At 41.9% G+C, this 26981-nt stretch overlaps 1 protein-coding gene across 6 annotated transcripts in view; it reads left to right on the top strand.

Moving 5' to 3' along the window:
- The window catches only part of JAKMIP2 (janus kinase and microtubule interacting protein 2), a 183104-nt gene that overhangs the window by 88416 nt on the left and 67707 nt on the right, over positions 1-26981 (top strand). For all 6 annotated transcript variants that reach the window (XM_072749924.1, XM_026018664.2, XM_072749925.1 and 3 more), the window contains one exon: positions 18613-18886. In XM_072749924.1, coding sequence (XP_072606025.1) covers positions 18758-18886 — 129 coding nt within the window. In that variant the 5' untranslated portion in view covers positions 18613-18757. The remainder of the gene's footprint in view (positions 1-18612; positions 18887-26981) is intronic.

The following is a 26981-nucleotide window of genomic DNA, read 5'->3' as shown; positions in this document are numbered from 1 at the left end:
CAGCAGGGGTGGGGTTGGGGGGCATGTCTGCTCAGCAGACCCCCTGCTGAGCAAGGAGGCCAAGGCAGGGCTCAATCGCAGGACCCTGGGATCATGACCTGAGTCAAAGGCAGACACTTAACTAACTGAGCCACCTAGGTGGCCCCAGTGTGAATCTTAATACAGATACTGTCCTGCCTTTTTTTTTTTTAATAGCGGGTACACCTTATTCTCCTCCTATATATAGAAATTTCTACTTATGTGTGACATTTTGCAAAAGTGCCTTAATGATAGTTTTTTTTTTAATTCAAAGTCTTTGAAAACAAGGAAACAACAGAATAGGTTACGCATGTTTCACTTATACCTAAAATAGGAAAACTTGCTGTCACTTATAAATATAATTATCTGAAGACCACTTCCTTCAGTGATTTGGGTATTTTTCTTTAATTTAATGTATCACTTTGTTTTTAATAAGAGTGTACATACAGAGAGAATGCCTGCCTTGGGTAGGGGCTCTGAGGCATTTTTCTTTCTGTCTGACCTTGAATACATAGTAATTTCCTACTGTGTTTTAGATTTCTCCCCCATGTCCAGGGAAGTTGGTACTTCTCATTCTAACAGCTGTGGAATACTTTGAATCCAGGACAAAAGGACAATACAAATAAGACAACATACACTGAGAGAGTTACTTTGCTAAACTAGTCCTTATGAAAGCCTTCTAAACCCAGACAAAAGAGCGCAGTGCAAGATGACTTATTGTTGAGTGAAATTGAGCTTAGGAGTATGGTAGATGGCAGCAAGGATTATGAAATCTCAGCATATGACTTAAATAAAAATTCTTTTAATTTTTATTGTTTATTTAACTGTTACGCCAGCTTTAACTTTTGCCTGAAATCAAAACAGTCATTCAAGGGCCCTTGCAAAGTAAAAGAAATTTCCCATAATAAATCTTGTTATAAATGATCTTTGGGCAGCCCAGGTGGCTCAGCGGTTTAGCACTGCCTTCTGCCCAGGGCCTGATCCTGGAGACCCGGGATCAAGTCCCACGTTGGACTCTCTGCATGGAGCCTGCTTCTCCCTCTGCCTGTGTCTCTGCCCCTCTCTCTTTCTCTCTCTGTGTCTCTCATGAATAGATAAATAAAATATATTTTTAATGATCTTTGTAGAAATTGTGAAAGATCCTCAATCTCAGTATTTTCCGTGAATTCCAATCAATATTAATTCAATTGAACTTCGTGGTGGTCACTGTGACAGGTACTATGAGTACAAAGATGAATTAGAAAATACAGTTTTACCCTTAAGTGGAACTCAGCCATCTAAAAAATACCTACAATGTAAATGAATTATGGTCACAGCTTCCAAACTTTTCTTTCTGCATTTCTGTTTACCCATTTAGTCTGTTCCATCTTCAGTTGCCAGAGGATTGTTGCTAAATTCAAAATGTGATCAAGTCACTCCCCTGTATGAACGTTTGGTGACTACCCATTGCTGTGGGCGTGAAGTCCGAAGCTGAGACTGTTCTCCATCAGCCACTCTCTGCCTGCCTCTCTGAGCTCATGCCTCTCTGCTTCTAACAGATCATAACCTTAACACAACTCTGAGCTCTTGCCTGTATGTTTCTCCATAGCATCATTCAAATCCTCTTTTACCTGTAGATCTTCATACTCAGTGCTCTGTCCACCCTGAACATTCTTCTTTCCCCCTCCAACCTTTGCTGGCTGATTCCTTCTCATGTTACATGTCTTTTTTTTTTTTTTTTTTTTTTTTGTAGCACTTTCCCTAAACAGTCCTTTCTGGCCCACCAAGACTCTTATGATTCCTATCTCCTATCATATATGCAACTACTACACTGTATAAAACTGCTGATTCCTCCTCTGCAAAGGCCAAGGACCCTGTGTCTCCTGTTTAGCACAGACATCCCCAGCTCATGATGCTTCATCAATTTATGTGAATTGAAGAATAAATAAGTTGAGGAATGAATGACAAATACTATAAGAAATATCTTCAAAGTGAAAATGAAATCCAGATGAGGGGAAAAAGTTATTCCATCGGACCTAGGCCCTAAAGGATGTGTGGGAAGGGGGCATCTGGGTGGCACAGTTAAGTGACCGACTCTTGGTTTCCACTTGGGTTGTGATCTTTGGGTCATGAGATCGAGCCCTGTGTTAGGCTCTGTGCTCAATGCAGTCTGCTTGAGACTCTCCTTCCCTCTCTCTCTGCCCCCCCCCAATAAATCTTTTTTAAAAAAGGATGCATGGAAAGGAGTTCAACAGGATATTAAGAAAGGAAAAGGCATGCATGAGCAAAGCCAAGGGTTTGCAGAATAGAGCAGTACAGGCTGAATCCTACCTGCTTCAGAACCCAAATTCGACATCACTTCTACCAACCCTTCCTAAGAAGCCTCCCTAAAGAGGTTAGATGTTTCTGGTATGTGTGCTAAGAGCTCTCTCTTGTTTTACACTTTATGAAGTATATTTTTTTTGAAGTATATTTCTGATGTAGTCTTAAATCTGAGGTCAAAAAAACATATCTATTAGGAATAATAAGTTTTGGATTTTTTTTTTCCAGAGAGAGAGCATGAGCCAGGGTGGAGGTGGGGGAGAGGAGAGAGAGAAGCAGAGGGAGAGGGAGAAGCGGATTCTCCACTGAACAGGGAGCCCAGTTCGGGGCTCGATCCCAGGACTCTGGGATCCTACCTAAGCCAAAGGCAGACACTTAACCGACTAAGCCACCAAGGTGGCCCAGGTTTGGAGTTTTATTTAGCATTCTTTCATATGAAAAACTTAACATGTTAACTTTAAATAATTAATAATAAAAATAAAAATAATAATTGCTATTATAATCAGGTGATAAAGAAGGCATTACAGTGGAAGATGAGGAAAGAAAAACAAACATAAAAAGACATACATGCCAGGCACCCTACAATCCTGAAGATACATAATCTCTACCATAATGAATGTCAGCCTTTCAGATTCGTTTTCTTCTAACAGATGTTTAATGGATAAAAAATCTTTTGACCCCATAGCCACACCACCACATTCCCTTTACATAGGGAAACTAGGACTCTAGTACTGCAGTGGCTTAAACAGCAGCCCCCTGTCCTTTATATCAATTTGCTGTGTCAGATTCATGAATGCACAGTGAGACTGTTATTGTATACAGAGAAAGGTTTAAGAAGTGATAATATGTCTTTGCCAGATCACCAGGAATCAGGTAAGCAGTTCAATTCATTCATTTTAAACACTAACAATATTTAACTTAAAGCATCATCTTTAAAAAAAAAAAAAAAGCAGGGGAGATGGCTGAAACAAACTCCCAGGGCTTCGGTAGAGTAGAACACCCAAATATTAATCACAGAGAAGTGGTGAAGCGTTTAGCTTCACACATATGAACTTTAGCCCTTTGGTATTATAGTTGCCTTGCAAATCATGACTCAGAGGCAACAGCCTTATTGGAACCTCCAAGATTAATAATGACTTTATTCAGCTTATAGCTTAGGGCAGAACCAGCTGCAAAGCCAAGACTCCTGGGCATTCTGATCCTGTCAATGCAGGTCCCATTTCCCCAAAAGCATAAATACGAATTCCATTAGTCTTTCCAGGGATCTCTGTGCTTTTCCTAGCCTCTTTTTTTTTTTTTAACATGAACAGGTGATAAATGTGTTTCTTCTTCTCTTAAAATCTAAGCTAGCTTTTAGTAGTTAGAAAAATAATAGAAAAATAATAACCATGGTAATGATGATGATAACTTACTAATCATTTAACACTTTAGCTCATTTATTCCTTATAAAAGCTCACTGCAGTAAATATATCTCTTTCTGCCTGCCTCTCCCCCTTCTTGTGTGAGTACTCTGTCAAATAAATAAATAAAATCTGTTTTTAAAAAGCCAGTTCTTCTGATTTCAGAGTCCAGTCTCTTAACCACTACATTCTACCATTCTATCTTCTAAGCCCCCAGCTGGCATTTGCACACCTTTGCCATCTCTTTAGCCTACTTACACCTAGAGCTGGCCTGTCCATCTTGTAAGAAATTGTTAATGTAAGTGTTAAGCTTTAGAAAGGGGCATCCTACTTGACCTTGTCTTGGGTCATAATCTCAGGTGGTGAGATCGAGCCCACCATTGGACTCATGTTGGGTTTGGAGACTGCCTGGGATTCTCTTTCTCTCTTTCCCTCTATCTCTCCCCTTTCACCACGCCCATGCTAGCTCTCTCTCTCTCTCTTTCTCTCTTTTTCTGTCTTTAAAAAAAAAAGAAGCAGCAGCTCTGAAGACTGACAGATGTGTATTTGAATTGCAGCCCTGCCATTTCTTAGCTGTGTAATTTTTTCAATCTCTGATCCTCAATTCCCTAAGAAATTATAGGAGTCAATATCTGAAAGGGTGAATTGGAACAGTTCAGTGAGTTAATGTACCTAACATTAATCTACCTTAGCATCATGCCTGGCACAGAGTAAGAGCCCAGTAAGGTACACAGCCTCATTCAGGCTCAGCTCACATGACACCTTCTCTAACAAGCCTTCATCTTCCTCAGTTCAAACTAAGCCACTGACTGCTCCAGCATTTACCAACTCCATCATTTATTGCTTTCTAGAATTTGTTTTCTCTTTACACATATCTCTCTTCTTTTATAGGCTTTTTTTAGCCAATAAAGGGTAGGAATGATGCTTAGGTTTTTTAACATCTATGAAAAGGTAAGAACAGTGCTCAGTAAAGTGACCACATTCTTGACCAAATACGTGACCATACTTCTGACAAAGAATTGTGTGGTATTCTAGGATGTGAGAGCCAGTAGTCCATGTAGTTGGACATCAGTATATTAGAATATCTAGGATGTTTTTACTTTCTTGGACAGACTATACAACCAGGATTATATCCTATGATCAATAGCATATTCATCATATTTAAATATTTATAAATTAATTTAATGTTTCCAATTTCTTTTTTTTTATGTTTCCAATTTCTTGATTTAAAAAAATTCCGGTATAGTCAATATACAGTGTTATATTAGTTTCAGGTATACAATATAGTGATTCAACAATTCTATATATTACTCAGTGGTCCTCATGATAAGTGTGCCCTTAATCTTCTTCACCTATTTCACTCATGCCCTCACCCATCTCCCTTCTGGCAACCATCAGTTTTGTTCTCTATAGTTAAGAGTTGTTTTTTTCGTTAGTCTCTTTTATTCCTTGTTTGTTTTGTTTCGTAAATTCTACATATGAGTGAAATCATATAGTATTTGTCTTTCTCTGACTAACTTCATTTGCCATTATACCCTCTAGATCCATCCACGTTGCAAATGACAAGATTTTAGTCTGTTTTAAGGCCAAGTAATATTCTATTGCATATATATGTGTGTGTATATATGTATATACATATATACACATATACATATACACACACACACACACATATATATACACACATGTCAATCTTTTTTTTTTATTTTAATTAATTTTTATTGGTGTTCAATTTACCAACATACAGAAAAACACCCAGTGCTCATCCCATCAAGTGTCCACCTCAGTGCCCGTCACCCATTCCCCTCCAACACCCGCCCTCCTCACCTTCCACCACCCTTAGTTCGTTTCCCCGAGTTAGGAGTCTTTATGTTCTGTCTCCCTTCCTGATATTTCCCAACATTTCTTTTCCCTTCATTTATATTCCCTTTCACTATTATTTATATTCCCCAAATGAATGAGAACATACACTGTTTGTCCTTCTCCGATTGACTTATTTCACTCAGCATAATACCCTCCAGTTCCATCCACGTAGAAGCAAATGGTGGGTATTTGTCGTTTCTAATTGCTGAGTAATATTCCATTGTATACATAAACCACATCTTCTTTATCCATTCATCTTTCGATGGACACCGAGGCTCCTTCCACAGTTTGGCTATTGCGGCCATTGCTGACAGAAACATCGGGGTGCAGGTGTCCCGACGTTTCATTGCATCTGAATCTTTGGGGTAAATCCCCAACAGTGCAATTGCTGGGTCGTAGGGCAGGTCTACTTTTAACTCTTTGAGGAACCTCCACACAGTTTTCCAGAGTGGCTGCACCAGTTCACATTCCCACCAACAGTGTAAGAGGGTTCCCTTTTCTCCGCATCCTCTCCAACATTTGTGGTTTCCTGCCTTGTTAATTTTCCCCATTCTCACTGGTGTGAGGTGGTATCTCATTGTGGTTTTGATTTGTATTTCCCTGAGGGCAAGTGATGCAGAGCATTTTCTCATGTGCATGTTGGCCATGTCCATGTCTTCCTCTGTGAGATTTCTCTTCATGTCTTTTGCCCATTTCATGATTGGATTGTTTGCTTCTTTGGTGTTGAGTTTAATAAGTTCTTTATAGATTTTGGAAACTAGCCCTTTATCTGATATGTCATTTGCAAATATCTTCTCCCATTCTGTAGGTTGTCTTTGAGTTTTGTTGACTGTATCCTTTGCTGTGCAAAAGCTTCTTATCTTGATGAAGTCCCAATAGTTCATTTTTGCTTTTGTTTCTTTTGCCTTTGTGGATGTATCTTGCAAGAAGTTACTGTGGCCGAGCTCAAAAAGGGTGTTGCCTGTGTTCTCTTCTATGATTTTGATGGACTCTTGTCTCACATTTAGATCTTTCATCCATTTTGAGTTTATCTTTGTGTATGGTGAAAGAGAGTGGTCCAGTTTCATTCTTCTGCATGTGGATGTCCAATTTTCCCAGCACCATTTATTGAAGAGACTGTCTTTCTTCCAATGGATAGTCTTTCCTCCTTTATCAAATATTAGTTGACCATACATTTCAGGGTCCACTTCTGGGTTCTCTATTCTGTTCCATTGATCTATGTGTCTGTTTTTGTGCCAGTACCACACTGTCTTGATGACCACAGCTTTGTAGTACAACCTGAAATCTGGCATTGTGATGCCCCCAGATACGGTTTTCTTTTTTAAAATTCCCCTGGCTATTCGGGGTCTTTTCTGATTCCACACAAATCTTAAAATAATTTGTTCTAGCTCTCTGAAGAAAGTCCATGGTATTTTGATAGGGATTGCATTAAATGTGTAAATTGCCCTGGGTAACATTGACATTTTTACAATATTAATTCTGCCAATCCATGAGCATGGAATATTTTTCCATCTCTTTGTGTCTTCCTCAATTTCTTTCAGAAGTGTTCTATAGTTTTTAGGGTATAGATCTTTTACCTCTTTGATTAGGTTTATTCCTAGGTATCTTATGCTTTTGGGTGCAATTGTAAATGGGATTGACTCCTTAATTTCTCTTTCTTCAGTCTCATTGTTAGTGTATAGAAATGCCATTGATTTCTGGGCATTGATTTTGTATCCTGCCACGCTACCAATTGCTGTATGAGTTCTAGCAATCTTGGGGTGGAGGCTTTTGGGTTTTCTATGTAGAGTATCATGTCATCGGCGAAGAGGGAGAGTTTGATTTCTTCTTTGCCAATTTGAATGCCTTTAATGTCTTTTTGTTGTCTGATTGCTGAGGCGAGGACTTCCAGACTATGTTGAACAGCAGTGGTGAGAGTGGACATCCCTGTCTTGTTCCTGATCTTAGGGGAAAGGCTCCCAGTGCTTCCCCATTGAGAATGATATTTGCTGTGGGCTTTTCGTAAATGGCTTTTAAGATGTCGAGGAAAGTTCCCTCTATCCCAGCACTCTGAAGGGTTTTGATCAGGAATGGATGCTGTATTTTGTCAAATGCTTTCTCTGCATCTAATGAGAGTATCATATCGTTCTTGGTTTTTCTCTTGCTGATATGATGAATCACATTGATGGTTTTACGAGTGTTGAACCAGCCTTGTGTCCCAGGGATAAATCCTACTTGGTCATGGTGAATAATTTTCTTAATGTGTTGTTGGATCCTATTAGCTAGTATCTTGTTGAGAATTTTTGCATCCATGTTCATCAGGGATATTGGTCTGTAATTCTCCTTTTTGGTGGGGTCTTTGTCTGGTTTCGGAATTAAGGTGATGCTGGCCTCATAGAACGAATTTGGAAGTACTCCATCTCTTTCTATCTTTCCAAACAGCTTTAGTAGAATAGGTATGATTTCTTCTTTAAACGTTTGATAGAATTCCCCTGGGAAGCCATCTGGCCCTGGACTCTTGTGTCTTGGGAGGTTTCTGATGACTGCTTCAATTTCCTCCCTGGTTATTGGCCTGTTCAGGTTTTCTATTTCTTTCTGCTTCAGTTTTGGTAGTTTGTGGCTTTCCAGGAATGCATCCATTTCTTCTAGATTTCCTAATTTATTGGCGTACAGCTGTTCATAATATGTTTTTAAAATCGTTTGTATTTCCTTGGTGTTGGTAGTGATCTCTCCTTTCTCATTCATGATTTTATTAATTTGAGTCTTCTCTCTCTTCTTTTTAATAAGGTTGGCTAATGGTTTATCTATCTTATTAATTCTTTCAAAGAACCAACTCCTGGTTCTGTTGATCTGTTCCACAGTTCTTTTGGTCTCGATATCATTTAGTTCTGCTCGAATTTTAATTAACTGTCTTCTTCTGCTGGGGGTGGGGTCTATTTGTTGCTTTTTCTCTAGTTCCTTTATGTGTAAGGTGAGCTTTTGAATTTGAGATCTTTCCAGTTTTTGAATGGATGCTTGTATTGCGATGTATTTCCCCCTCAGGACTGCTTTTGCTGCATCCCAAAGATTTGAACGGTTGTATCTTCATTCTCATTAGTTTCCATGAATCTTTTTAATTCTTCCTTAATTTCCTGGTTGACCTTTTCATCTTTTAGCAGGATGGTCCTTAACCTCCACATGTTTGTGGTCCTTCCAAACTTCTTGTTGTGATTGAGTTCTAATTTCAAGGCATTATGGTCGGAGAATATACAGGGGACTATCCCGATCTTTTGGTATCGGTTCGGACCCGATTTGTGACCCAGTATGTGGTCTATTCTGGAGAAAGTTCCATGTGCACTTGAGAAGAATGTGTATTCAGTTGAGTTTGGATGTAAAGTTCTGGAGATATCTGTGAAATCCATCTGGTCCAGTGTATCATTTAAAGCTCTCGTTTCTTTGGATATGTTGTGCTTGGAAGACCTATCTAGTATAGAGAGAGTTAGATTGAAGTCACCAAGTATAAGTGTATTATTATCAAAGTATTTCTTCAGTTTGGTTATTAATTGGTTTAAATATTTGGCAGCTCCCACATTTGGGGCATATATATTGAGGATTGTTAAGTCCTCTTGCTGGATAGATCCTTTGAGTATGAGATAGTGTCCCTCTTCATCTCTCACTATAGTCTTCGGGGTAAATTTTAATTTATCTGATATAAGGATGGCAACCCCTGCTTTCTTTTGAGGACCATTTGAATGGTAAATGGTTCTCCAACCTTTTGTTTTCAGGTTGTAGGTGTCCTTCTGTCTAAAATGAGTCTCTTGTAGACAGCAAATAGATGGGTCCTGCTTTTTTATCCAGTCTGAAACCCTGCGCCTTTTGATGGGGTCATTAAGCCCGTTCACATTCAGAGTTACTATTGATAGATATGAGTTTAGTGTCATCATATCTATTCAGTCCTTGTTTTTGTGGATTGTTCCACTGAACTTCTTCTTAAAGGGGAATTTTAAGAGTCCCCCTTAAAATTTCTTGCAGAGCTGGTTTGGAGGTCACATATTCTTTCAGTTCCTGCCTGTCTTGGAAGCTCTTTATCTCTCCTTCCATTTTGAATGAAAGCCTTGCTGGATAAAGTATTCTTGGTTGCATGTTTTTTTCATTTAGGACCCTGAATATATCCTGCCAGCCCTTTCTGGCCTGCCAGGTCTCTGTGGAGAGGTCTGCTGTTACCCTAATATTCCTCCCCATAAAAGTCAGGGACTTTTTTTCTCTTGCTGCTTTAAGGATCTTCTCCTTATCTTTGGAATTTGCAAGCTTCACTATTAAGTGTCGAGGTGTTGAACGGTTTTTGTTGATTTTAGGGGGGGATCTCTCTATTTCCTGGATCTGAATGCCTGTTTCCCTTCCCAGATTCGGAAAGTTTTCGGCTAGGATTTGTTCAAATACGTATTCTGGCCCTCTGTCCCTTTCGGCGCCCTCGGGAACCCCAATTAAACGTAGGTTTTTCTTCCTCAGGCTGTCATTTATTTCCCTTAATCTATCCTCATGGTCTTTTAATTGGCTGTCTCTTTTTTCCTCAGTTTCCCTCTTTGCCATCAACTTGTCTTCTATGTCACTCACTCGTTCTTCCACCTCGTTAACCCTCGTCGTTAGGACTTCTAGCTTGGATTGCATCTCATTTAATTGATTTTTAATTTCTGCCTGATTGGATCTAAATTCTGCAGTCATGAAGTCTCTTGAGTCCTTTATGCTTTTTTCTAGAGCCACCAGTAGCTGTATAATAGTGCTTCTGAATTGGCTTTCTGACATTGAATTGTAATCCAGATTTTGTAACCCTGTGGGAGAGAGGGCTGTTCCTGATTCTTTTTCTTGAGGTGAGGTTTTCCTTCTAGTCATTTTGCTCAGTGCAGAGTGGCCAAAAACAAGTTGTATTGGGAAAAGGAGAAAAAGAGAGAGAAGGAAAGAAAAGAGAAAAAGAAAAAAGAGAAATAAGAAAAAAAGGGGGGGGAAAGAGAAGAAAAAAAGAAAGAGAAAGAAAGGAGAAAAAGAAAAAAAAAGGGGGGTGGGGTGGGGGAAGCAATCAGAAATCAAGAAGAAAGAAAGAAAAAAAAGCACAAAACAAAACAAAAGAAAACAAAACAAAACAAAAAAAAACCACGGGGGAGTATCTTCCGATTCTGTATACTTTAAGTCCCTTGACTTCCCTTGGAACTGGTCCGTCTCTCTGGTCTTCTGGGGGAGGGGCCTGCTGTGCTGATTCTCAGGTGTTAGCACTTGGGGGAGCTGCTCTGCCCCTGCCTGGTGCAGGGCTCGGTGGGGGTTGTTCACCCCGTGAGGCCCCGGGAGGAAGCCACAGTGGCGGGGGCAGCTCTGGGACCCTGGAGTCAGCTCCCGCAGTAGCTCCGGGGCTCTCCGTCTGCAGGGCCTGGGGGCTCCCGGGCGGGGCCGCTGATTTGCTCAGCTCCAGGCAGGAGCGTCCTTGATGTCCTGGGCCCTCCCGGCCTCTGCCTGTCCCCGGGGGAGGCCGGATCCTGGGCTGTGTCCCGGCGCCCTGTGCTCCGGGGCCTGCGCTGTTGGATTCGCGCTCCCGCCCCGCAGCCCCCTCCGCGGAGCCGCCGCCCGAGCCCCTCCGAGCTGTTCCCGGGGCCGCGCCGCCCCCTCCGCGGAGCTTCTTCCTCCGCCCGAGCCGCCGCCGCTGAGCTGTTCCCGGAGCCGCGCAGCCCCCTCCGTGGAGCCGCCGCCCGAGCCCCTCCGAGCTGCTCCGGGTCCAGCCGAGCGCTGCAGCCCTTAGGGAGCTCGGCGCACTCTCCGGGGCGCAGTTCCTGTTACTGTCCCAGGGAGCCCGAGGGCATCCCCGCCTTTCTGGGGATCCTGCTCCAATTCCCCGGGAGGCCTTTCCCCCGGGAAGGTTGGTGCAGCTCCTGCTCCTCCGGGACGGGGCTCTCCTGTCCTGGGGACACTCGCCCCGGCCTCAGCCCGGCTCCTCGCGGGGCCCCTCCCCCTTGGAGGCCTTTTGTGTCTTTATTTCTTTTTCCCCGTCTTCCTACCTTGATAGAAGCGCGAACTCTTCTCTCCGTAGCCTTCCAGCTGGTCTCTCTTTGAATCTCAGGCCGAATTCGTAGATTTTCAGGATGATTGAATGGTTTTGTAGGTAATTTGTTGAGGACAGGTGACTTGGAGACCCTACTCTTCCGCCGTCTTGCCCCTCCCCCTCACACGTCAATCTTTTTTTAAGATTTATTCATTTATTTGAGAGAGTGCACAGGCAGGGGGAGGGGCAGAGGGAAAGAGAGAGGGGAAGCAGGCTCCCTGCTAAGCATGGAATCCTGACTCAGGGCTCCATCCTAGGACCCTGTCATCACAACCTGAGCCAAAACCAAGAGTTGCATGCTTAAACAACTGAAGCTACCCAGGCACCCCCTACATATTCTTGTATCCCTGCATTTCCCTGCACCTATCATTGGGCATTTGGGCAGCTTCCATAATTTGGCTAGCATAAATAATGCTACAATAAACATAAGGGTGCATATATCTTTTCAAATTAGTGTTTTCAAATTCTTCAGGTAAATATCCAGTGGAATTACTGGATCATATGGTAATTCTATTTTTAATTTTTTGAGGAAACTCCATAATATTTTCCACAGTAGCTGTACCCAGTTTGCATTCCCACCAATTGTGCACAAGTGTTCCTTTTTTAATTTCTTGATTTTTTAATCTTGAAGTGTGTATGTCTTAAATAGAGAATAATGCTGAATGGGAATTTTAAAACCTGGACATTTTGTTATAAAAAATAGCTGCTTGATGTTCCTAAACACTAAAACACATAAAAGGGCTAAAGCTGAGAGTAGATGATCTCAAGATTATTCCGAAGTCAGCATTTTACTTACAGTCTCCAGAAGTGATATGCAAGGAGAAACCATGGGGAAGAAGCAAAGAGGCCTTATCTGCTCATGTTAATGTCACCCACCTCTCTCTTTGGTTTCCCTGTCTCAATTTTGTGTCAGTGTTTAAATGAGTCTATAGAGAACCACAAATAAGAATAGCTTTGTTCTTATTTGAGGCCTTCCATAACTGTGGCACTTGAATTATTATTTTTTGCATATCTTCTATCATTCTTATTCATTTTTTTAAAGATTTTATTTATTTATTCATGACAGACACAGAGAGAGACTGAGACAGAGGTGGAGGGAGAAGCAGGCTCCAAGCAGGGAGCCGTCATGGGACTCGATCCCGGGTCTCCAGGATCACGCCCTGGGCTGAAGGCTGCACTAAACTGCTGAGCCACCCAGTTGCCCTTTCTTATTCAATTTAAATATCTTAGGGACAGCACTTATAGGCTGTATCCCAGGACCCTGGGATCATGAACTGAGCCAAAGGCAGACGCTTAAGTGACTGAGCCACCTAGGCACCACTAATTACCTGATATCTTTAAGGGGATTGACCCTTAGTTGAACAATGCTTCTGTTCCTCCTCCAAATCATCTGCTGTGTCAGACATTGTCATTGACACAGGCTCTTAGGGTGGTCCAGACATTCCACCTGCTTGCAGTGATAACTTCATGCCTTCCTTTATACTCTCCAGCATACTTCAGGGGTGGTGTCCCTCTTCATGGCTGGCAACCTCTTCTCTGGAAGGCTAACCTCAGGCCATTTAAGCAAAGGTAGCATAAGTATCTGTCAGCTGATGACTGGATAAATAAGATGCAGTTTTAGGGCAGCCCGGGAGGCTTAGCGGTTTAGTGCCGCCTTCGGCCCAGGGCCTGATCCTGGAGACCCGCATTGGGCTCCCTGCATGGAGCCTGCTTCTCCATCTGCTTGTGTCTCTGCCTCTCTCTCTCTCTCTCTCTCTCTCTGTGTGTGTGTGTGTCTCTCATGAATAAATAAATAAAAACCTTTTAAAAAAAGAAATGCAGTTTTAACCATGCAACAGAATATTATTCAGCCACGAAAAGATATGAAATGTCTGTACAACATTATAATATGAATGAACCTTGAGAATATGCTACAGTGGAAGAAGCCAGTCACATATTGTATGATTCCATCTGATACAAAATGTTCAGAATAGGAAAATCTACAGAAACAAGAAATAGATTAGTGATTGCCTAGGGCTGGGAGAGTTTGGTGAGGGATAAGAAACAACCGCTAACAGGTATAGGGTTTCTTTTTAAGAGTGATAAAAAGTTCTGAAATTCATTGTGGTGATGATAATACAATATTGTGAATATGCTAAAACCACTGAATTAATACACTTTCAAAGTGTAAATTTTATATGTGAATTATATCAGTAAAGCTGTCCAAAGAGGGATGGAGGGGAAGTAGCACAGCATGACAGACAATCATGAGATTACCAGACACCCATCACAACTGGAAAAGACTTCACAAAATTTCCCATCACCAGGAGGATGTATGGAATCATCCTTGTGAAAGGATGCTTATTTATGGTATCCATAACAGTAACTTTCTGTGATGCTTTGTTTGTCTTGAACATGTTTCTAGCTTTTTAACCCTCTTCTTTTCCCTAGCCTTTATGGGACTAAGCTCAAAATAATTCCCAGACAAAAAAAAAAAAAATGAAGTCAGGTACATAGTATTAATAATTTTTGGGAAAGGATTATGAATTAAAATATAAAATATGACTATGGCATTGCACATTTTTGCTGCAAACAGTACAAGAAAGCTGGTATTCATTATTTACCATGGCAGAGAAGAATGTTCAAACCAGTAATAATGTTTAAAAGGAAGACACGATTCCATCAAAGTCTCCATGTGTCAGAGTTGCCACATCCTTTTTCATTCTCATGGCCATGGTAGGTTCAGGGCTGTATTCTGTCTTGCCCCAACCAGTGAAGCATCCTGATTTCCTACCTCCAGTCTAACCCTCCCTGGGAATTCACCGTCCATCACACTGCCTGAGCTACCTGTCTAAAATGCAAAAATGGGGCAATGTGTAACCCAGGGCATTACAGTCTAGATCCCAGTCTTGCATGAAGGCCTCACCGCCTATGAACTCAGTCATTTTAAGCAAGTTACTTCATCTCTCTGTGAATCATTTTTCCCTATATTTAGGGAGGATGAAATGAGAGCAGTATGTTAAGTGCTTGGTCCAATGTCGAGCTCATAGCAGCCAGCCAGTCACTATGAGTTTTTATGATTACACTTATATTCAAATGCTTCATTTCTACCTCATGAAATCTAACCATTATCAATGAAATCTAACCATCGGTCATGCGGGAACCTGTGCAGTCTAACCCAGATTATCTGCTCCCTGTTCACAACCTTCTCTAATGCATCTGGCATATTTGTGACTCCCAGTACTTCTCAAGCAGTTTCTCTGCCATTCCTGTGTCTCTAATCCGAAAAGCCCTTTCTTCATCCAGGAAAACTGTAAGGCTAAATGCATCTGGCATATTTGTGACTCCCAGTACTTCTCAAGCAGTTTCTCTGCCATTCCTGTATCTCTAATCCGAAAAGCCCTTTCTTCATCCAGGAAAACTGTAAGGCTATGAAGTGACTGTGAAGCTTTTTTTTTTTTAAGATTTTATTTATTTATTCATGAGAGACACACAGAGAGAGGCAGAGACATAGGCAGAGGGAGAAGCAGGCTCCATGCAGGGAGCCCTATGTGGGACTCGATCATGCCCTGAGCCAAAGGCAGATGCTCAACCACTGAGCCACCCAGGTGTTCCGACTGTGAAGTTTTTCTCAAATTCTTTCTTTCTCTGTTGTGAGAGCACTATAGGGGTTTGAGAGAGAGTTGGGAGTTATATTTTATAGGAAAAACAAACAGGACCCCCAATGGACTACAGGAAAGGAATGATGGATACCAGAAGAAAGGATGGCTTCTGAGCTTAGATCTGGAATGACTGGACCCATGGTGGTGCATTTATTAATATGGGAAAGCCTGGAGAGAATGAGACTGTGAAGGACTAGTAGTAAAGATATCCATGTTAGTTAGGTTAGGTTTGATACACCAGTGGATTTGGTAAGTAAGATTTTGAATATGTGACTCGGGGTTTGGGGAATGGTTAGGGTTATGGGGAGTCAGTCATAACCCTATAAGTGGGGCCAGTGGAGATAACTTTGGGGAACCCAGAGGACCGGCAACATCTAAAGATCAGCTAGAGGAAGAGAAACCTGCTAAACAAAAACAGGTGATTTCACTCCCCTAACACTAGCTTTAAATTAAACACTGTCTCATTTATCTTTGTGCCTAATAGTGTTCATCATAAAAATCCAATAAATTCTTGTTAATTCATTTCAGTTTTATTTTTTTTAAAGATTTTACTTATTTATTCATGAGAGAGAGAGAGAGAGAGACAGGCAGAGGGAGAAGCAGACTCCATGTTCAGGAGCCTGACGTGGGACTCGATCCCGGGACTCTAGGATCGCGCCCTGGGCCGAAGGCAGGCGCTAAACCGCTGAGCCACCCAGGGATCCCTCATTTCAGTTTTAAAGGCAAAGAATGGTAGTCCCTTCATCTCCCAGCTATACACTTCAATGGTCTAACAACATTTGCAAAATAATCATGAAGAATGACTCTAGAATCCAGCTTAGGGAAGAGTGTGGTGGACATTTCCATTACTTTTGGAGACAGAATGGCCCTCCCTACCTCCTAACGTCTTCCTATCCCTTTCCTTAGGGTCACACTTCAGAGGGCATGGCCCTGCTCATGTGGTGATGGCAGAAAGCCCAGGATCTCAGCATGGTCCTGCAGGCTAAATACCAGGGGGCTTGAGAGAACAGCAGCTGCTGAAACATATGGGTGACCAGTAGGAATTCCCTTTAGTTTTGGACTGAAGTACCTCCATGTACACAATACCCCGTTTTCTGAAAGATTGTGTGAGAAACTTCCTCTAGTATCTTGTTTATGTTTTTCCCATTGACTAACAATTAGTATCCAAATTTTTCTGATCTCCTTATTCCTGTGAAGCACTTAAGAATTTGTAAATCAAGACACGTCCCTCGTTTTGTCTCTTTTCTTGCTACTGTTCTGTTTAGGACTGCATCAGCTTTCACCTTGGTAAGATCAGTAGCCTTCTTTTTTTTTTTTTTTTTTTATCAGTAGCCTTCTTTCTCTGTAGTCTCCCCACCTCCAGTTTCTCCCAACTCCACTACCAGAATAACTACACCAAAGCATTTCCCTGTTAAGGTATCCACCTGCCAGGAACTTCAACAGCGTACCCACTGCTTACTGGAAGAAAAAAAAAAAGATTACAAAATTTTAAGGTTGGCATTCCAGGTCCTCTGCAGTCTATCATTTCCAGGCAACCTCTCAGCAGTAGTGCCCATCAACCATACTCGTGGGTTAATTGATTGGGCTCCCATTTTCCCTACAAAATACTTGCTGTGCCTTTTCTTTCCTGTATCTTAGCACCTACCATTTCGTTCACCCAGGATGCCTCAACTGTTTCTACATCCGTTGACCAATGCTGCCTTCTTCAAGAAGACTCCTTACTCACCTCATTGGGAGGAGTCATTGTCTATACTTCTGAAACAACTAGTGTTTATTTTTTAAAGGCAGTAATCAGATAGGTGATAATGATGATGATGATGATGATGATGATGATAATGATGAAGAAAGATAGATCGAGATAAAAGGTTTTTTGTTTGGTTTTTGTCTTGAGACTCATTTTCAATTTCAACGTAGTGTACCTACCACACTATAAAGAAGGAACGCAAACAATATTGACTGAATAAATGAGTTGCTCAATTCACCCAGTATAATTAATCCTCACCTCTCACAGTTTATCCTTGTATGATTTGAGGTCTTTGTATATAGGATTTTCTTAAACTGTAAACTCTCTATGGGACATGAAGTCATCACATAGGTGAGTTCTGTTCACAAATACCAATTAAGGACCTGGTACATCCCAGATCTTATGATGGATTCTGAGAAGCAAGTTGTGAATAAGAAAATGCATTCCTGCCCTCACAAAGTTTACAGATTCGTGGAGGTGTAACCACCATTAAATAATGAGGGCATATAATAATCTAGAGGTACTTCCAGGAGGAACTGATGTGGAAGCTGAGATTCGGAGGAAGCCATGAAAGCTAGCCAAACTAAACTCTAAGTGTGTGAGGCTGTGAGGATGAGGACCCAAGGGAGGACTTGTGAGGAGGCTGGGCAAAGCATGGAGAAAAACGAACAGGGTAGGGAAAGCCTTTATGGAAAGAGAGCAAGAATCAGAAAATTAAAGGGCATCTCTTGGACACCTGGGTGGCTTAGTCAGTTAAGCCACTGACTTTTTTTTTTTTAATTTCCTTTATTTATTCATGAGAGACACAGATAGAGAGAGGTAGAGACACAGGCAGAGGGAGAAACAGGCTCCATGCAGGGCAGGGCACCTGATATAGGACTCAATCCCTGGTCTCCAGGACCATGACCTGGGCCGAAGGCAGTGCTAAACCACTGAGCCACCCGGGTTGCTCAAGTCACTGACTCTTGATCTCAGCTCTGGTCTTCATCTCGGGGTTGTGAGTTCAAGCCGCACATCGGGCTCCAAATTGGGCATGGAGCTTACTTAAAATAAAGGCATTCCTTTTTTTTTCTTTTCGTTTCTTTTTTTTTTTTTTTTTAAGAGAGAGAGTTGATGGGGAGGAGAAGAGGTGGATGAAGAAATAGAATCTTAAACAAGCTCCATGCTCAGCACAGAGTCCAGTTCAGGGTGGCTCAATCTCACGACCCTGAGATCATGACCTGTGTGGAAATCCAGAATCGGCTGCTTAACTGACTGAGCCACCCAGGCACTCCATAAAGGGGATTTCTTATGGCTGAGGAGTAATTGGGTAAATTGGAAGAGATAAGTCTAGGGCAGGTTTAGGCATAAAAAGCACTCCGAGATGTGAAAGTTTATTCTAATACTCATAGATCTTTGGAGGATTTCGAGCAGGGCATTGACATGACCAGACCGTATCTTCGGAAAGATGGCTCTAAATTCACATGCCAAGTGGATGGGGGGATCTGGGGCCAGGAGCTGTCAGGTGCAGGGTCATACAGGCAGTTGGGGCTGAGGGACACAGCCTGGCCCTTGGCCCAGGTCCCTGCCACAGCAGTAACCACCATCTCTGCCTCTCCCCAGGGCTTCCAGGGCAGCGGCTGAGGACACCTTACCACGGAGCACCACGCAGTAGACGCTGAAACATCACACCCATGATAAGAAGCAGTAACATGGCAGCACCTGTTTGAAAGGCACTACAACACAAGATTCCCTTTAGAAAGGAACAATGTCCAAGAAAGGGCGAAATAAGGGCGAGAAGCCCGAAGCGCTCATCGTCGCCCTTCAAGCTGCCAATGAAGACCTCAGGACCAAGCTCACAGACATCCAGATCGAGCTGCATCAAGAGAAGTCCAAGGTGAGTGAGACCACATCCTTGAGAACGGCTCCAGCCCCCCTCTGCCCACTGGCCCACCCAGGGGCTCCTCTCCCCAGGTGCCGGAGAGAACAACCCCTGTCCTTACGGAAATTCTCTTGTGTGTGGCAGAGGGACTCAGGCACAGGATCACAGAAGGTGAGGATAACATGCTTGTGAGACACGCCCGCCTCCTCTGGAAGCCTGGTTCAGGAAGCCAGGTCGAAACCCAGATGACCCGCACCCCCACTGCCTCCCAGCGCTTCATAGCAGTATGACCCTGAGCAAGTTCCACTCTGCCCTCTGTGCGAGCTCCCCACTATGGTACAGAGCAGTCTTTCTTAAGTATATCACATCAGGTCACCCTCCTGCTCAAACCCTTCAGTGGCTTCCTACCTTTCTCAAAGTCCAAGGATTTGGGCAGCCTGGGTGGCTCAGCGGTTTAGCGTCCCCTTCGGCCCAGGACGTGATCTTGGAGTCCCAGGATCGAGTCCCACGTTGGGCTCCCTGCATGGAGCCTGCTTCTCCCTCACCTCTCTCTCTCTCTCTCTCTCTCTCATGAATAAATAAGTAAAAATCTTAAAAAATAAAAAATAAAGAAAACAAAGTGGTCTCTACCACTACAGGATGTTTCTTTCACCTCTCCTTGACTCATCTCCCACAGCTTTCCCCCTCCATCCAGGTGACTCTGTTCCACCCTCTTTGCTGGATCAAGAGATACGCTGATCACTTTTCGGGGCCTTGCCTGACTTCTCCCAGGCAGCTCTATGCCTCTTTTCAGGCATCTGCTCCACTACCTTTCACCTACCACAGTGACTAAGACACAAGACTTGCTCTATCCAGTTACTCCCACAGTCTGATTATTTTGATTCATTTCATAGCGATTTATGTATTTATTCATTTATTCATTTAGTGCTTATTTCTGCTGTCCAGTGTAATCTCCATGAAAGCAGAGTCTTACCTGACCTCTCTATCCCTAGAGCTTATATAAATGTCTAGAACTAAAAAGCATAGTTAGCATGGGTTAGCTGAATGAGTAGAGGAATGAATGATAGGTGATTCATTTCTCCTTCATCAGTAACATGTTACTGTCTCATAGTATATAGAGCAGTTATGATGATTAAATGAGAAAATTCATATCAAATGCTCTGAGAGATGCCTGACACACAGTAAACTGAACAGTCATTCATAGTAATATTCTTTCTAATATGCTCTACACATGAATCAGTTACTAACTAGACTTAGGAAATCCATCTTTACTTCTCTGAATCTTATCTCATAGTTGGATATGCTAACACTTATCTCTCACTGAAAGCATTTTCAAATACTCAACACACATAAGATATTTTTGCTCCCTCCAAACCAGAAACAGCCATGTCAGCATAAAGTTGCCCTATTTAGATAACTCTGTATTAACAAAAATAAATGTTCCTGGTCAAGCTATTGATCAAAAACCAAACCAATAAACATCCTTATTACTTTTTTTATCTATCTCTTCTTCCTTGGCATAACCATTAGATTTTAATCATTTATTTTCCCAAAAATCTGTTTCTCCTGATTTCAGCAATAATAAAGCTTGGCTCTGCTATAAAGTCCCTTGCCTCCTGTCGCAGCTAAGCCTTATAAAGGCTTGGAAGACCAGACCCCAGTGTAAAATTTGTAAATGAAGTCTTTTTCCATGAAGCTAAAAGGAATCTGATATCATAAAAACAAGCCAAAAGAACAAAACAAAAACATTTGTGTGAGAGTCAGAAGACCAGGGCATTGTGTTTATCCCTCCTCAGGGACAAGTTTAAGTGTCTCAGTATCTTGATCTGTAATTCAGATGACTGAGTCTGTTTCTCCATATCTGTATCTCTCCAGCATCACTGTGCATTAGAATAACCTGGGGGAACTTATTAAAAATTGAGACCTTTGGACCCACAATCCAAGAATTTTGATAAAGCAGGTGTGGTGAAGGCTAGGACTTGCAATACTAGCAGATGGTTCAGGCAATCCCAATGGAGTTTCAGGCAATCCCTCTGCCTTTGTGTTGGCAAACACACCACTCTAAGATTCCTTCCAGGTCTGACGGTCTAAGAACATTCCATTGCTTTTAACTTTCCCAGGAGCAACGTAACATTTCAAGGGAGGCAGACTCCTTTAATTGTAGTAATGACAGGATGACAAACTACGTTCATAGGGAGAAGCCTGGTAACCATAAACTGACACTGATTTAGAGAGCAGACTCATGAGGTTTCAGAAAGGCAGAGGTCCTGCAGACCCTACCACTGCCCATTTCCCACACATTCAAGCCTTTTAAAAGGAGTAAGTAACTCTTGAGCGTGGACAGGGCTGCCTGTTTATCCAGGGCCCGGCACTGGTATCTAAGCCAGCAGGTAAAGCGTCATCTCCTCTTCCTCTGACAAGAGCCTGAAAGTCAGCCTTGTGTCCTTAACCTTCTCTCTGCTGGCTGCCCCTTGTCCCCCTCTCCGTGGCAGTTAATTACAGTCCCAGCACAGGGACTAAAAGGCCCACTGCCTGTCAGCCGACTTCCCCAGAGAGCAAAGGGAATTTAGAGGGCAAGCAAGTCAGAAAGCAATTTTATTAAAATAAATATGATTGTGTTTCCAAAGGCCCAGGCTTCAAGAGAGAGAATATAAACAATGCCAAGATGTGAATTCATATTCTCAGTCTGGCTTCTAGGCTATAATGATAAAATAACAATTCGACTACTGGGAAATGGGCTAGTTAAAGAATGGAAACCTTTGAAGCGATGGAGCATTACTCATTTTTCCAGAAAGACACATCACCCCTTGACATTTACAGAACACACTGCAGACAGAGCAGTCATAAATGCTTTAACCTGACTATATAAATAGCCACACTGTATTGAATGTTTACTATCTGTCACACACTGTAATAAGCACATTTCATCCTGACATAATCACACCTCTTTCACAGAGCACCTGAGTGACCCTGAGCAGGTTATAAAAATCCCTCCATATTTTCCTTTTCTCATCCATCAAATGGGACAATAGCATCGTCTGCTTCATACGGATATATGTGTGCATGTTGGTCTTGAGCGATTACTTTGTGTCAAGCATGTTAAGTGTAATCATGTTAAGTGATTCAAGGGGCGCCTGGGTGGCTCATTTGGTTTAGTGTCCAATTCTTGGTTTCGGCTCAGGTCCTGATCTCAGGGTCCTGGGATCGAGCCTTGTGGTGGAATCTGTGCTCACAGCAGAGACTGCTTGTCCCCATACTTCCCCCTTTGCCCCTCCTTCCACTCGTGCTCTCTCTCTCAAATAAATAAATAAAATCTTTTTTTTTTTGTAAGTATTATGATTTAGGGCAGCCCGGGTGGCTCAGCGGTTTAGTGCCGCCTTCAGCCCGGGGTGTGATCCTGGAGACCCGGGATCGAGTCCCATGTTGGGCTCCCTGCATGGGGCCTGCTTCTCCCTCTGCCTGTGTCTCTGCCTCTCTCTCTCTCTCTCTCTCTCTGTGTCTCTCATGAATGAATAAATAAAATCTTTAAAAAAAAGTATTATGATTTCATTATAAGTGGATGTTGTTTTCCCCATTTTACAGATGAGGAAACTGAGATTCAATGAAGTAAAGTAACTCACCCAGTGTCGCCTGTTAGGAGGTGGGAGAGCTAGTTCTTCAACTCCCTTTGCCTCTCTTCCAGAGTCTCTGCTCATGTTTTCTTTTTTGATATATTTTCCCTAATTATATTGAGATTTAATCAATATATAATATTGTATTCATTTTAGGTGTACAATGTAGTGATTTGACCTATGTATACATTATAAAATGATGACAAGTCTACTCAACATCCATCATCTCATAGTTGTAATTCTTTTTTCTTGTGATAAGAACTCGTAAGATCTCTCTTCACAACTTCCAGATATACAATAAAGTATTGTTGACGATGGTCACTATGGTGACCATTACTCTCCAGAACAAATTTATCTTGTAACTAGAAGTTTTTCCCTTTTGGCCCCCTTCCCCCATTTTCCCCACACCTAGCCCCCTGCCTCTGACAGCCATCCTCATCTCTGTATTTGTAGGTTCAAATTTTTTAGATTCCACATATAAGTGAGATCACACAGTATTTGTTTTTCTGTCTCTGACTTATTTCACTTAGCAAAATACTCTCAAGGCTCATCTATGTTGTTGCTACTGGCAGGATTTCTTCCTTTTTAATGGCTTAATGACGTTCCATTGTGCATGTGTGTATATATTATATACATATATGTATTATATGTATATAGTATGCATGCATTTTCTTTATCCATTCATCCATTGATGGACTTCGGTTGTTTCCATGTCTTGCAGAACCTATCCTCTTAAAAAAATGTGAAGGTCTGGAAAAAACTGGAAACCTTAGCAAAGGAAGAGAGAATATCAGAAGTTTACTCTCCACTATTAAGCAAATTTCAAATGAAGAAACAAAGTGCTGGGGGTGGGGGTAGGAACATACTTGAATCCTTCTCTCATAGACCTCTGCATTTCCACTGCAGGGAAATGAAACAAAAATAGGAGACATAATAAACATCTACTGAATAGAAATTTGTCTAAAAGATTTACTAAGCACTGATAGGAATAAACAGGTAAATAGGTCATTTTGACTGAACTCCAAGCATAATGCCTGAGAAGGTGGAACTATGGGGCCCCGTGGTGAAGAGAGAACACACAGTGGGGCCACTGTGCCGTGTCTCCTTGCATTTCTGAGCCTGCATTTTCCCATCTATGAAATGAGTGGATTGTGGAGAGCATAGAGGTGCTATAGTCCTTCCAAAATGGTAGGGATTATATATATGTATATATATATATATATATATATATATATATATATATATATATATATATTCTTCTTTATTTATATATTATATATATATAATCTTCTTTATCCATTCATCTGTCAAGGTTACACCTGAGACCATGCATCTTCTTAAGCTATCCCCTAAGTAAAGTGTGCTTAGTGCTTTGAATGCTGCCTGGCATATAGGAGACGTTCAATACTATTTGTTGAATATATTTTCATGTTCCCTTTTTAAAACTTTCCCAACAACCCATGGCATAAATACTATGGCAGTATTTATTTAGATTGAAAACCCAGGGCTTGGGCAAGGAAAGAATTTCCACCCAGTTCTGGTTTGGGTTTTTTTTTGTTTTTGTTTTTGGGGATTTTTTTTTTTTTTTGGACCAGCACCCTGAGCCAGGAGCCTTTGGTGTTTTCTTCTGTTTGTCTCTCCTATGGACAGCATGAGGCCATGATCTGCTTCCCAGGGGTATGTGCTCACTAGGATTGCTGAGAAACGTGGAATCCACCCACCAATTCCCTAGAGCTTCCTACTTTCCCTCAGAGTCAGGCTGCAGCTTCCCTGAACCCCATGGGCACAGTGCCAGAGGGCTTGGAGGCCCAGGAGCAGCAAAGCAACAGGCCTGGGTTGCAAGTCTGGAGGAATGTGCTCCAGACAGGAGTTTGCGCTTCTAGAACAGCCCTCAGACTGCAGAGCACTTTTAGTCCTCCCAGCAAGCCTGAGAGAAAGGCACCGTGTGATTACTATTCTAATTTCACTGAGAAAGAAAATGAGTTCTGTTTAACTGATGTGCTCCCAATGACACAGCAAGTAGAGGAGCCAAAATGGGAGTTCCCAAATGACTTGGGTAAAGCTGAATATCTTGTTGCCTCTAGAACTCCCAGAAAATCAGCCAACCTTTGTCCTCAAGGGGTCTGCTCCAGAGCCTCCATGTTCAGGGCCCCAGTTTGGGATGCAGTATTTCTTTATGCACTTTTAGTTGTGTGTTCAGGAAGCGTTGTGCCTATAAGTAAGAAATGAAATAAATAAATAAATAAATAAATAAATAAATAAATAAATAAATGCCATTGTACCTCTGCAGGTTGTATAAAATTTCTACAAATGACCTTTGTATGGTGGCAGCTTTTCCCTCCTTCACATCTCCTGGCTGCGAGTTACTTAGTGCCCGTGAGACTCCCTGCTGGCCTACTGTGAGTTTAGATGTCTTGGAACTTCCAACGCAGATAATCCACACCAAAGCTTATGTTAGCTTGTCTTGCCTAGATAACCTCTCAACTTCCTCACCTTGGACAAGGCCATCCAATTTTTTAATCCTAGATTTCTAAGGTCACATTCAAGCTCAAACATCACCATCTTTATTTTGGCAGAATTTACACTGGCTTTCGAAGGCCAGACTAGAAAGCAAAATACAATGTGAGGCCAGAATGGGGTAGGCGTGAATGTTCTCCTTCTGACACAGTGTAAGCTCTCCCTAGTAGGATTACATTTTCCTAGTGATTTTTTTTCTTCCATAAAACTTCCAGGGCAGAAGGGATTCTTCTGTATCATTCAAAGCCCTGTTTGATGCTCACCCCCTTGCCCTGTCCCACCCCACATCGCACTCCTGTGCACACATCATTTGAATTTCTTCCTAGTTAAGATTAGATGCCACCAATGCCAGGGAACTCAAAATATCCTCAGGAAACCCAATTTTGCCTTTGTTTTCAAGGTTTCTGTTAGGGAAATAGTTATTATGGTCTTAAAATATAGTAATAGTCACGTTAGTCTTATCATGATAATATGGATTCTTGTTATTTCTGTTGTTAGTATTAATATAGCATTGCATGATATAATAGTATCGGTATGCACAATGTATTCATCAAAATTTATATTGTACTATTTAACCATGTATTAATAATTACTCATCTCTCAGGTATTCCAGCCTCTCCAAAGTACTTTTGATAGGGCAGCCCGGGTGGCTCAGTGGTTTAGCGCCGCCTTCAGCCCAGGGCGTAATCCTGGAGACCCAGGATCAAGTCCCATGTCGGGCTCCCTGCATGGAGCCTGCTGCTCCCTCTGCCTGTGTCTCTGCCTCTCTTTCTCTGTGTATCTCATGAATAAATATATAAAATCTTTATAAAAGGAAAAAGAAAAAACAAAATACTTTTGATATATTATCTAAGTCAGCCTTCATCATGACCATATTGGGAATGAGACCCCAAAACCCACTTTACACATAAGAAAACAGAGGCCTGGGGGAGGTAAACAGCTTGCTAGACGTTTCAGAGTGAACAAGGAGCTGGTGCCTATGTGGCTCAGTCTGTTGAGCCGGACTCTTGGTTTCGGCTCTGGTCACGATCTCAGGGTCATGAGATTGATCTTTGTAAGAACCCTGCATTGGGCTCCGGGCTCATCCTAGAGTTTGCTTCTCCCTCCCCTTCTGCCCCTCCCCCAGCTGATGCGTGCACATGCACTCTCTTAATAGGTACGTACATACATGCATACATACATACATACATAATTTTTTTAAGAGAGCGCACAGGGAGTCTTGGACCTGACCCAGACCTGGCTCCTGGCCCACGCTGGGCACTAAGCAGCCTTCTTCATGCTCTGCTTGTGCAGAGACTTGTCCTCATCTTTCTCCTCTGACATTCGGATGACACAGATACTACCTACATCACAAAGCTGTCAAGGTTAATGTGGTGATGTGTGTGAAGCCTTTAGAAAGGTGCCTAACTCACAGTAAGCCCTCAATAAATGCTATTATGTGATCCAGTGGAAATGTTTCAGAGAAAATGTTTCAGAGAAACATTTCCACTTATCAAAATTGATTCTTTCTTCTACTATGTATTTTTTTTCCACCTCAAGCATTATCTTCAAATTTTTCATTGTCAGGAGCAGTTCTTTGTCTTTTTGTGTATGATTTATGTTAAGATAGTAAAGTCTATTATCTTACTGATACAATCTAAGCTGCAAATAATTTTCAGAAAACAATTTTACTACCAAAATTTTAATTGGGTTTTTTTCCTTCCCAAATGTCAGTCACATCCTTTGTGTCTCCCTCGTAGTAAAACACTTCTCCCAAGCTTAAAAAACAAGTCATACCTAGAAATCCTGCAAAAATGCCAGTTTCCATGGCAACCAAAATAAGCAGACATGAAAAATGCCAAATGTAATCAATCAATGCCTTTGAATTTTCTTTGGGTTCTCTAGATTCCTTTAAGTGATGGACAAGAAGGCCAGTGTTTGTTTGTGTTTGTTTCTATCTTCAGACTGAAATATATTTTCCATACACCTGTATTTTCATTTTT

Source organism: Vulpes vulpes, chromosome 2 (genome assembly GCF_048418805.1).
Source record: "Vulpes vulpes isolate BD-2025 chromosome 2, VulVul3, whole genome shotgun sequence".
NCBI lineage: Eukaryota > Metazoa > Chordata > Mammalia > Carnivora > Canidae > Vulpes > Vulpes vulpes.
This window is presented reverse-complemented; position numbering and strand designations above follow the sequence as displayed.